This window comes from Manis pentadactyla, chromosome 4, assembly GCF_030020395.1.
Source record: "Manis pentadactyla isolate mManPen7 chromosome 4, mManPen7.hap1, whole genome shotgun sequence".
Classification (NCBI taxonomy): Eukaryota; Metazoa; Chordata; class Mammalia; order Pholidota; family Manidae; genus Manis; species Manis pentadactyla.
Genome location: NC_080022.1, coordinates 109,465,919 through 109,478,771, shown reverse-complemented (window position 1 = coordinate 109,478,771; position 12,853 = coordinate 109,465,919). Strand labels below are relative to the sequence as shown.

General features: G+C 38.3%; 1 protein-coding gene across 4 annotated transcripts in view; it reads right to left on the bottom strand.

Annotated features, from left to right (window-relative positions):
- GPR89A (G protein-coupled receptor 89A) overlaps positions 1-10,729 on the bottom strand; it is a 68,425-nt gene extending 57,696 nt beyond the window's left edge. For 2 of the 4 annotated variants that reach the window (XM_057500638.1, XM_057500639.1), the window contains exon 1: positions 10,555-10,729. In XM_057500638.1, coding sequence (XP_057356621.1) covers positions 10,555-10,596 — 42 coding nt within the window. In that variant the 5' untranslated portion in view covers positions 10,597-10,729. The remainder of the gene's footprint in view (positions 1-10,554) is intronic. The other 2 variants (XM_036924395.2, XM_036924397.2) reach the window with 2 other exon arrangements.
- Between the last annotated feature and the right edge of the window lie 2,124 nt (positions 10,730-12,853).

Genomic DNA, 12,853 nt, shown 5'->3' with positions numbered 1-12,853 from the left:
GGAAACTCATCCCATGCTCTTGGCTAGGAAGAATTAATATTTTCAAAATGGCCATCCTTCCCAAAGCAATCTACAGATTCAATGCAATCCCTATCAGAATACCAACCGCATTCTTCAATGAACTAGAGCAAATCGTTCTAAAATTCATGTGGAATCACAAAAGACCTCAAATTGCCAAAGCAATTCTGAGAAGGAAGAATAAAGTTGGGGGGATTATGCTCCCCGACTTCAAGCTCTACTACAAAGCCACAGTAATCAAGACAATTTGGCACCGGCACAAGATCAGAACCATAGACAAATGGAAGAGACTAGAGAGCCCTGATATAAATCCAACTACATATGGTCAATTAATATACGATAAAGGAGCCATTGACATACAATGGGAAAATGACAGCCTCTTTAACAATTCATGTTGGCAAAACTGGACAGCTACATGTAAGATAATGAAACAGGATTATTGTGTAACCCCATACCCAAAAGTAAACTTGAAATGGATCAAAGACCTGAATGGAAGTCATGAAACCATAAAACTCTCAGAAGAAAACATAACCAAAAATCTCTTGAATATAAGTACGAGCAACTTCTTCTTGAATGTATCTCCTCAAGCAAGGGAAACAAAAGCAAAAATGAACACATGGGACCACATCAAAGTAAAAAGTTTCTGTACAGCAAAGGACACCATCAACATAACAAAAAGGCATCCTACAGTATGGGAGAATATATTTGTAAATGACATATCTGACAAGGGGTTAACATCCAAAATATATAAACAACTCATATGCCTCAACACCCAACAAGCAAATAACCTGATTAAAAAATGGGCAGAGGGTATGAAGAGATAATTCTCCAAGGAAGAAATTCAGATGGCCAACAGACACATGAAAAGATGCTCCACTTTACTAATCATCAGGTAAATGCAAATTAAAACCACAGTGAGATATCACCTCACACCAGTTAGGATGGCCACCATCCAAAAGACAACAAATGCTGGTGCGTATGTGGGGTAAGGGGAACACTCCTATGCTGCTGGTGGGAATATTAGCTAGTTCAGCCATTGTGGAAAGCAATATGGAGGTTGCTCAAAAAACTAAAAATAGAAATACCATCTGACCCGGAATCCCACTCCTAGGAATTTACCCAAAGAATACAACTTCTCAGACTCAAAAAGACATATGCGCCCCTGTGTTTATTGCAGCAGTATTTACAATAGCCAAGATATGGAAGCAACCTAAGTGTCTATCAGTACATGAATGGATAAAGAAGAGGTGGTACATATACACAATGGAATACTATTCAGCCATAAGAAGAAAACAAATCCTACCATTTGCAACAACATGGATGGATCTGGGGGATATTTTACTCAGTGAAATAAGCCAGGTGGAGAAAGACAAGTGCCAAATGATTTCCCTCATTCGTGGAGTATAACAACGAAGCAAAACTGAAGCAACAAAATAGTAGCAGACTCACAGACTCCAAGAAGGGACTAGTGGTTACCAAAGGGGAGGGATGTGGGAGGGCGGGTCGGGAGGGAGGGAGAAGGGGATTGAGGGGTATTATGTTTAGTACACTTGGTGTGGGGGTCACGGGGAAAACAGTGTCACACAGAGAAGGCAAACAGTGAATCTGTGGAATCTTACTACACTGATGGACAATGAGTGCATTGGGGTATGGGTGGGGACTTAATAATATGGGTATATGTAGTAACCATATTGTTTTTTCATGTAAAATCTTCATAAGAGTATATAACAATAGCACCTTAATAAAAAACTTAAAAACATGATGCTAAGAGGAGGAGTACAGGAACAATGAAGGCCCCCTAAAGAGCTCTGGATTATAATCTGTAGATGATGATGAGTCACTTAAGTAGGGAAAAGACATGGTTTAAATATAAAGCACTATAGTGGCTATGTGTAAAGTGCATTTAAAGGAAACAGCACTGTAGGATGATAAACATTATAGGAGGTTGTTGCATCAGTCCAGGTGAGAGATGACAAAGACCTGAATTAAGACACTGGTAGTTAGAGAGGAGGCAATGGATTTGTGTACTCTGAATGAAGGATGACTAGCTTGGAATACAGGATGAAGAATAAGGCCACCCAAATTATGTAATAAATATTGGAAGAAGAACAGTTTTGGAAATGGGGGGATCCCATGATGATGATGTGTTAACCTTTAGATCTGCTAAGTGCCTGAAAGCCATCCCAGTCAACATAAAAGATCATAAAAGCAGTGCTGAGATACACCTATTAGTTGAAACCACCAAAGTACATGAGATCACTCAGGAATAGTATGTATAGCAAGAGGAGAAATATGTGAGAAAACTCTAGAGGGTAGGGATGGGAAGAAAAGAACAGGAAGGAGACAGAGAAGCAATGGTTATAGAAATAACAGACACCAGGAGAGTATGATATTCTGAAATCAAGGTAATAAGGGTTTAAGGGAGTGTCAAATGAAGCAGAGAGCAACAATAAAACCAGGACTGAAAAACATTCAAATGATTTAGTAACTTGGATGCCATTGTTGACCTTAAGGAAAATAATATGAATACTGAGATGGAGGTAGGAACCAGACTGCAGTGGGCTGGGGGTTGAATGGGTTGGGTGGGTAAGGCAGTAGAGACAATGAGCACAAATTATACTAGTGAGAGCCAAGAATTAGAAAGAGAGAAAACATTACATAGTAGCCTAGAGAAAAATGTGAGGTAAATGGAGTTTGTAGATAAAGTAGAGTAAGGGGATAAACAAACATAAGAAGGAATGATGAAACACTGGAGGATGAGCTAATGAGTGCACAATATTTTCACCATAAGCATCTTCAATGTAAGCATATTTACTGCAAGTCTTTTTACTGAAAACACATTTGCTGCATAACTAATTGGCCCAAAGGTAATTTTATCAGAAAATATAAAAAATAAGTGGTTGACAGTTCGGTTTCATTTCTCCATCAGTGCAGTACTCCTATTTTTATGTTATATAAATCAGAGCCCTCCAAATAGTCTATACAGTGGTGCAGAGTTTTGAACTCACATTTCCCAAGGGAACCTTGGAAGTCTGTCAATGGACATGTGACAATATACCGAGATGAAACGACAGTGCAGAAAGCTTTCATGATTGATACAAAGCCCAGTTAAAATGTGCATCCTAGTATTTGTAAATTGATATTTCTCTTAATGAGGGAAGGAAGTTTACCAAAAAAAGTAAAAGTGTGATGCTGAATTAGGCATCTCCTTGTACAAGGAGAATCAACAAGTAAAAATACAATATATAATACTGTAAACAAAAGATGCCAAAATTGGACAACCTAGAAGAAATGGACAATTTTCTAGAAAAATTCAGCCTTCTAAGACTGACCCAGGAAGAAACATAAAACCTGAACAGACCAATTATCAGTAACGAAATTTAACTGGTAATCAAAAAACTCTCAACAAACAAATGTCCAGGACAAGATGGCTTCACAGCTGAATTCTACCAAACATTTAAAGAAGAGCTAATACCTATCCTTCTTAGAGTATTTCAAAAAGTAGAAGAGGAGGGCATACTTCCAAATTCATTCTAATACCAAAGCATCACTCTAATACCAAAACTGGACAAAAATACCGCAAAAAAAGAAAATTAGAGGCCAATATCCCTGATGAACAGAGACGCAAAAATCCTCCACAAAACATTAGCAAACCAAATTCAAAAATACATCAAATGGATCATCCATCCTGACCAGGGATGAAGGATGGTACAATATTCATAAATCAATCAACGTGATACACCACATTAACAAAAATAAGGATAGAAACCACAAGATCATCTCAATAGATGCTGAAAAGGCACTTGACAAAATTCAACATCCATTCATGATAAAAACTCTCAATAAAATGGGTATAGAGAGTACATACCTTAACATAATAAAGGCCATATTATATGACAAATGCACCAAATAACTGGTGTTGGGAAAACTGGATAGCTACATGTAAGAGAATGAAACTGGATTCCTGTCTAACTCCATAAACAAAAGTAAACTCAAAATGGATTAAAGACCTACATAAGACATGAAACCATAAAACCCTTAGAAGAAAACTCAGGCAAAAATCTCTTGAACATAAGCATGAGCAATTTTTTCCTGGATACATGTCCTCAGGTAAGGGAAACAAATTAAAAAATGAACAAGTGGTACATCAAACTGTACAACAAAGGACAACATCAGCAGAAGAAAAAGGCAACCTACAGTATGGGAGAATATATTCATAAATGATTTATCCAATAAGGGGTTAACATACAAAAAATATAAAGATTTATATGCCTCAACACCCAAAAATCCAAACAACCTGAATAAAATATGAGTGGAGAATCTAAACAGACATTTTTCCAAAGAAGAAATACAACAGGCACATGAAAAGATGCCTTACACCACTAATCATCAGGGAAATAGCAATCAAAAACACTATGAGCTATCACCTCACACCGGTTAGAATGGCCACTATCCAAAATACAAGCTATAACAAGTGTTGGCAAGGATATGGAGAAAAGGGAACCCTCTTATACTGTTGGTGGGAGTGTAAATTGGTGCAGCCACTGTGGAAAACAGTATGGAGGTTCCTCAAAAAACTAAAAACTAGAAATACCGTATGACCCAGTAATTTTGCGTTTAGGAATTCACATGAAGAAAACAAAATCCCTGATTTGAAAAGATATATCCACTCCAATGTTTTTTGCTGCATTATTTACAATAGCAAAGGAATGGAAGCAACCAAAGTATCCATCAATAGTTGAATGGATGAAGAAGAGGTGGTACATATACAAATGGAATATTATTCAGCCATAGGGAAAAAAAAAAGAAATCCTGCCATTTGCCACATGGATGGGCCTAGAGAATATTATACTAAGTGAAATAAACCAAGCAGAGAAAGACAAATACCATATGACTTCACTTATTTGTGGAATAGAGAAACAAAACAAAACAATATGAACAAAATAGCAGTAGACTCATAGATACTGAGAAGTGACTGGTGGTTACCATGAGGGGGATCAAAGGGCACAAAAATTCTCAATCGTATATAAACTGGTCAAGGGGAAGGTACTATAGCATGGAGAATATAGCTAAAGACTCTGTAACATATTCCTATGTTGACAGGTCGTAACTAGTGGGGGTGAGGACTTCATAATATGGGTAACTGTTGAACCACTGTAATGTATACCTGAGACCAATATAAGATTGTATATCAATGATACTTCAATTTAAAAAAATACTATGAACAAAAGACTTCAAAGACAGGTGCTTAGGTGCAAACTACAAAATAAAATCAGTTATTTGTGTATTATTGCCATGAATCTACATTCTACCTTTCTCATGTGCACAAAAATATTTTGTAATAAAGTCTTCTTAATTTTGTTATTAATTTCTCATGATTCAGTATGTCCTTTTAAATAAATGTCCCTCTTTTATTTTCTTGTGATTTTATCTTTTACAACCAAATTGCCTTACAATAAGTTATGCAGTGAAAATTAGTTATGTGGCAAAATGCTTACCTCAAAACTACCTAGAACCTGGTTGATGATGTCATTAACAGCTACCCTTTATCAACCATTTCTGTATTTCAGGAACTCTTAAGTACTTAAGAGTTGTGATCTCATTAAATCATAAGAATCTGATAAAGTAGGTTTGATTGTCCTGATTTCAGAGAAAGCTGAAGCTTATAGAGGTTAATCCATAAGAGTCTGATCAGGATTTAATCTGAACTCTGTGTGACTGACTCCAATGTTTGTGCTTTTAAATACTTCACAATAAACTGCTCCAAGATTAAAGGCACAGGAGAGGATGGACTTCAACAGTAGTAGGGGGCACCTTATTCTCTGACAAGGAAGGAAAGGAGTTGGGAATGGTTATGGATATAGATATAACTGCTTAGATTAAGCTTTAGGAAGTAGAAAGAGACCACAGCTTTTGGTTCCCTTTTGTTGATAAAAGTAGTAGGCCAGACCACCTGCTAAGAGTAAGAGAAGTGAAGATGAAAAAGGGGACGGAAGGCAGGGATACAGACTCAGAGAATGATGAGGGGAATGGAATAAGTAGCTGATTAAAATCAAGAGAAACAATGATTCAATGAACTGAGGGTGTCCATAAACACATGGCGCTGGCAATCTGCACGGTTTTCTACAGCATGATTCAAGCTCCTGAATTAATAGCAAACTACAGCAATGATCCAAGTGTTGACTTTTGTATGTAGGCAAAGAAACAGAGGGTATGAGAGTAGCTTGGATCTCTGAATATAGACCCAGTGGAGAACAAAAGGGACAAATAGAATAGAAAATACCCCTAGATTACCCTTTGGCTATTACAAATCATTATCAGTGAAGACATTTAAATTCAGAGTTTAGAGGCCAAGTTTTTATGATTTATGAAGTCTTGACTGAAGTTGGGTATTTAGGGCTGTGAGTGGTGTGTATGGTGGAATGGAGGATAAAAAAGAAAATACGTATTACCAAGATCAACTTGAAATGGGACTTTAGACAAGGAAAAGAAAACAAGCGAAAATGGTAAGTATATGAGGGGCTGGGAAATGGAAGAAAAGAAGAAAGACATATATTCCTTTAATATTTCCTTGTGGGCTCCTTTCACACCAACATAAAAGCTTAAAAGGATATTTCCATAACTAATATGAAAATATTAACTGGAGAGTTTAATAATTCCAAGATAAATATGAATTCTGGCAAGCATGCAGAAGGAAAAAGCAATTTAAACAGTTTTGCAAATAAAGTAGAAGGTGCACAACTTCATATTCAAAAGAGTATTTAAAAAATTGTGCATTTTTACCCTTTGGACTTATAGTGTACTTTGAAACTGGTAAATTTTATAACTGCACAGAAGGCTCAAAACATGAATTAGATAACAGTGGTTATACAGAAATAACTCCTACATTGAAAATTAGCTCCAGATAAAAAAAAAAAAGATAGCCATTGGCAGGACAGTTATTAAAGAAGGAACTGGAAAAGACCCTTTCTTGGATCATTTATTTACCCTTGTATTCCTTTAACAAATATTTATTAGTGCCTAAGGCTGCAGTGGTAAGAGCTGGGTTCTTATCATTAGAGACCCATAAGCCAAATTGAGAATTTGAACTTTATTCTAAGGCACAGTGAACAATCTCTACACCACCATGTTGCCTGAGGCTGACCAGCTTCAATGTATAACCTTTGAATTCAGAATTCATTTCAAGTAAATCTTTCAGTTCATACAAAACAGAAAACATGAAGGAGAGGTGTTTCTTAGGTAACTTCAGCATATTTATTTAGAATAATATTTACTAGGCCTTTACTGTGTGCCAGCAACTGGTCTAATGCTGAGGCACAGAACAAGAATGAGAATGTCCTGGACTTCACGAAGTTTAATCTAATGAACACACAAATAATAGCGATAGATACTAACAAGAAAATAAAACAGGGAAATGGGATAAAAGGTGGCTGGAACAGGGGCTACTTTGGGGGTAGGGAGTTAGGTAAAATCTCCCTGAAGTAACATTTTTATTGATACCTAAATGATGAAGTAGCCATATGAATAACTGGACAGAGAACATTCCATGCAAAGGATTCTTTGTGTTTTTGTTTCCTCATCTGTAAAGAATGTGTTTAAGAATTAAATTTAATATTGCAAGGAAATGCATTTGTGAAACTTAAGGTACTAGATGCCATAAAATATCAGAAAGCCACTTTATTGGTTCAACTTAACCAATTATACCCACTTTAAAATCTTGGAGGCTATACCAGATATAAACCCAAGCATATACGGTCAACTAATATATGATAAAGGAGCCATGGACATACAATGGGGAAATGACAGCCTCGTCAACAACTGGTGTTGGCAAAACAGGACAGCTACATGTAAGCGAATGAAACTGGATTATTGTCTAACCCCATACACAAAAGTAAACTCAAAATGGATCAAAGACCTGAATGTAAGTCATGAAACCATGAAACTCTTAGAAGAAAACATAGGCAAAAATCTCTTGAGTATAAACAAGAGCAACTTTTCCTGAACACATCTCCTTGGGCAAGGGAAACAAAAGCAAAAATGAACAAATGGGACTACATCAAGCTAAAAAGCTTCTGTACAGCAAAGGACACCATCAGCAAAACAAAAAGGCATCATACAGTATGGGAGAACATATTTGTAAATGACATATCCGACAAGGGGTTAAAATCCAAAATATATAAAGAACTCACATGCCTCAACACCCAAAAAGCAAATAATCCAATTAAAAAATGGGTGGAAGATATGAACAGACAATTCTCCAAAGAAGAAATTCAGATGGCAACAGGCACATGAAAAGATGCCCCACATTGCTAATTATCAGGAAAATGCAAATTAAAACCACAATGAGGTATCACCTCACAACAGTTAGAATGGCCAACATAGAAAAGACTAGAAACAACAAATGCTGGTGAGGATGCAGAGAAAGAGGAACCTTCCTATGCTGCTGGTGGGAATGTAAACTAGTTCAACCATTGTGGAAAGCAGTATGGAGGTTCCTCAAAAAAACTAAAAATAGAAATATCATTTGACCTAGGAATTCCACTCCTAGAAATTTACCCAAAGAAAACAAGATCTAAGATTCAAAAAGACATATGCACCCCTATGTTTATTGCAGCACTATTTACAATAGCCAAGATTGGAAGCAACCTAAAGTGTCCATCAGTAGATGAATGGATAAAGAGGTGGTACAAATACACAATGGAATACTATTCAGCCATAAGAAAGAAACAAATCCTACCATTTGTAACAACATTGATGGAGCTGGAGGATATGCTCAGTGAAATAAACTAGGTGGAGAAAGACAACTATCAAATGATTTCCCTCATTTGTGGAATATAACAACGAAGCAAAACTGAGGAACAAAACAGCACCAGACCGGCATACTCCAAGGGACTAGAGGTTACAAAAGGGGAGGGCTGAGGGAGGGAGATGGGGATTGAGGGGTATTATGATTAGTATACATGGTGTGGGGGGGATCATGGGGAAGACCATATAGCACAGAGAAGTAGTGACTCTGTGGCATCTTACTACACTGATGGGGGACTCGATAATATGGGTGAATGTAGTAACCACATTGTTTTTCATGTGAAACCTTCATAAGAGTGCATATCAATGATATCTTAATAAAAAATATCTTGGAGGCTATAATAAAATTTGGCATCTCATTTTATTCTGAGTGAAAAAAAATGATACTTAAATATGTCATTTTTCTTGATAATAGGGTTTAAGTAACCCTGAGTTGAAACCTTAGAAAAGTTAATAAAGTTAGAAAAGCAAGAGAATTACATGCCCAGATTTTTGTACATCAATACATTTGAATATTATGTAGCCAATAAAAACAATAATTATGAAAACAATATAAACGATGGTAAATTTAAAAATAAAAAAGTTATTGTATTAGAGTCTTTGTTGTTTCATACTTCCCAAAATGTTGAAATAAACGTTTTTCAAGAGACAAGGACAATGCTCTACTCCAGCGATAGACGCATTAGGATGAAAGATGAAAACTAGATAAAAAAAGATTTAGTTTACTTTAAACCCCCCAAAAGGAACTGTACCTATTTGCCACTTGAAAAAAAAAAAATGAAGAAAAAATACTTTAAATTACTGGAAAAATAAGGGGGGGAAATCAATAAATAGGAAGGCTGAGCTTCTATAAATACTGATAGCTGGTCAACATTTATTGAATGCTTGCACTTGGATGGGGGATACAAGGAGAACAAGGCAGTATCTCAAAAATAAATTCACAAATACACAATGATATCAGTGGTATGATAAATGCTATTTAGAAAATAGAGTAATTCAATGAATGACATGGTAAAATTAGGAGGTTCACTAGATGAAGCTTCCAAAGAGCAGGAACAGTGTCTTATTCATGTTTCTACTCCCAGAGCTTTATATATCTGTAAAAGTTTGTTAACTGTACGAATGAATGAAGGTGGCCAGTAGGGAAGTAAGGAGGGTCAGGAAAAGATTAGAAAACAGTGGATAGCAAACAGAGGATAAAGGATGAGGTATAAGAGCATAAACAAAAACTTAAGAGTACGCTGAACATCTCTGAAGTGCCGGCGGCAAATTCCTCTGTACCCGGATTCAGGATTTGACAACTAACCAGCAAAGTCCCCACGTGTCCCCAAGAGCCAGCCCCGATTGGCGTTCCGCGCGCTCCGCGCCCGGAACCACACTCTTCCCAATCCTGGGGTCAGCGGCTGAATGCAGAAGCTTAGGGGCATTTTGGAGACAGCCCTCTTCCTGCGGCACCCGCTCTGAGGCCATCTGACCCTTTTAAAAAGTGGTAGGGAAAGCTGGGGAAGGGAGGCTGGGTGGGGGTGCGGACCGCCGCAGGATGCCTCACGACGAGAGTGGAGGGAACCGTACTCAGCAATTATTACGCCCTCCCCGAGCTTTGGGCCCAGACGCGGGGCTCGGACAAGCGGGTGAAGAGAGCGAGACCGCGGGTCAGCCCCCGCGTTAAGGCTCGGAGCAGATTCGGGAAAAGAAGGCTGAGGGGTCCCGGGGCAGGAGGCAGTGGCTCACCTGGGAGGTAATCATGATGCCGGAATCGATAAGGAAACTCATGGCGAAGTATAGCGGGTGCTCGTGCCTCCACTTAATCACTCCCCGAGGCCACAGAACGTCCTGGCCACAGGCCCCCTCACTCAGGTAGCCTTCGTCTGGGGCCCCAGCCAAAACAGCTGCTTGCCAGCTCAACGCCATCAAGCTGCGCCGCAGCCAGCCAATGAGCGGCTACATCCAGTGCTTTCCGCCCCGCGCTAGAAGAGAGCGGAGCCACTGAGAAGCCGCTCTGGGGGCGAGGCTTAATTGGAGCCGGCTTGGTTAAAAGGAGCGGAATACAACAAAGTGGTCTGAAAATCCAAAGGCAGATGTAATGCAAGGTAGTATTTCCGTTTCTGAGGCTGAAGATGGTGGCGCATGAACTAACATTTTAGGTGGTAATTCCATTTTGTAATTGTCATAGCTAATAAGATGAAGTTAATAATTATTATTAGAGTGTAAGTCAGCCATTGTGTTTTAAATGTTACAATTTATACTTGGCTCCACAAACAACTGCACAATTACAGGTGAGGAAAGAGTGGAAAGGCAGGTTAGACTTTAGAAACTACAACCAGCAAGTACATGGTGTGTTAACAAGAAAAGCACATAATCTGTAACAATGGACTGATCATCTCGTTGGACTTGGTACTCATCAGACCACACCTCAAGTACTGCACTCTGTCCCACCCTTTTTATTTTTTTATTTTGATATCATTAATGTACAATTACTTGAACAACATTATGGTTACTAGACTCCCCCCATTATCAAGTCCCCCCCACATACCCCATTACAGTCACTGTGCATCAGCGTAGTAAGATGCTATAGAGTCACTACTTGTCTTCTCTGCATATACTGCCTTTCCCGTGTCCCCACCCCCTACATTATGTGTGCTAATCGTAATGCCCCATTTTCCCCCTTATCCCTCCCTTCCCACCCATCCTCCCCAGTCCCTTTCCCTTTGGTAACTGTTAGTCCATTCTTGGGTTCTGTGGGTCTGCTGCTGTTCTGTTCCTTCAGTTTTTTCTTTGTATACTCCACAGATGAGTGAAATCATACGATACTTGTCTTTCTCTGCCTGGCTTATTTCACTGAGCATAATACCCTCTAGCTCCATCCATGTTGTTGCAAATGGTAGGATTTGTTATCTTCTTTTGGCTGAATAATATTCCATTGTGTATATGTACCATATCTTTATCCATTCATCTACTGGTGGACACTTAGGTTGCTCCCATTTCTTGGCTATTGTAAATAGTGCCACGATAAACATAGGGGTGCATATGTCTTTTTCAAACTGGGCTGCTGCATTCTTAGGGTAAATTCCAAGGAGTGGAATTCCTGGGTCAAATGGTATTTCTAGTTTGAGCATTCTGAGGAACCTCCATACGGCTTTACACAATGGTTGAACTAATTTACATTCCCACCAGCAGTGTAGGAGGGTTCCCCTTTCTCCACATCCTCACCAACATTTGTTGTTGTTTGTCTTTTGGATGTTGGCCATCCTAACTGGTGTGAGCTGATGATATCTCACTGTGGTTTTAATTTGCATTTCTCTGATGATTAGCGAAGTGGAGCATCTTTTCATGTGCCTGTTGGCCATCTGAATTCTTTGGAGAAGTGTCTGTTCAGCTCCTCTGCCCATTTTTTAATTGGCTTATTTGCTTTTTGTTTATTGAGGTGTGTGAGCTCTTTATATAGTTTGGATGTCAACCCCTTATCAAATATGTCATTTATGAATATATTCTCCCATATTGTAGGATGTCTTTTTGTTCTACTGATGGTATCCTTTGCTGTACAGAAGCTTTTAGGTTTGATACAGTCCCACTTGTTCATTTTTGATTTTGTTTCCTTTTCCCAGGGAGATATGTTCATAAAGAAGTTGCTCATGTTTATGTCCAAGAGATTTTTGCCTATATTTTTTTCTAAGAGTTTTATGGTTTCATGACTTACATTCAGGTCTTTAATCCATTTTGAATTTACTTTTGTGTATGGGTTACACAATAATCCAGTTTCATTCACTTATGTGTAGCTGTCCAGTTTTGCCAACACCAGCTGTTGAAGAGGCTGTCATTTCCCCATTGTACATCCATGGCTCCTTTATCATATATTAATTGAGCATATATGCTTGAGTTTATATCTAGACTCTATTCTGTTCCACAGGTATACGGGTCTGTTCTTGTGCCAGTACCAAATTGTCTTGATTACTGTGGCTTTGTAGTAGAGCATGAAGCTGGAGAGTGTAACTCCCCCTGCTTTATTCTTCCTTCTTAGGATTGCTTTGGC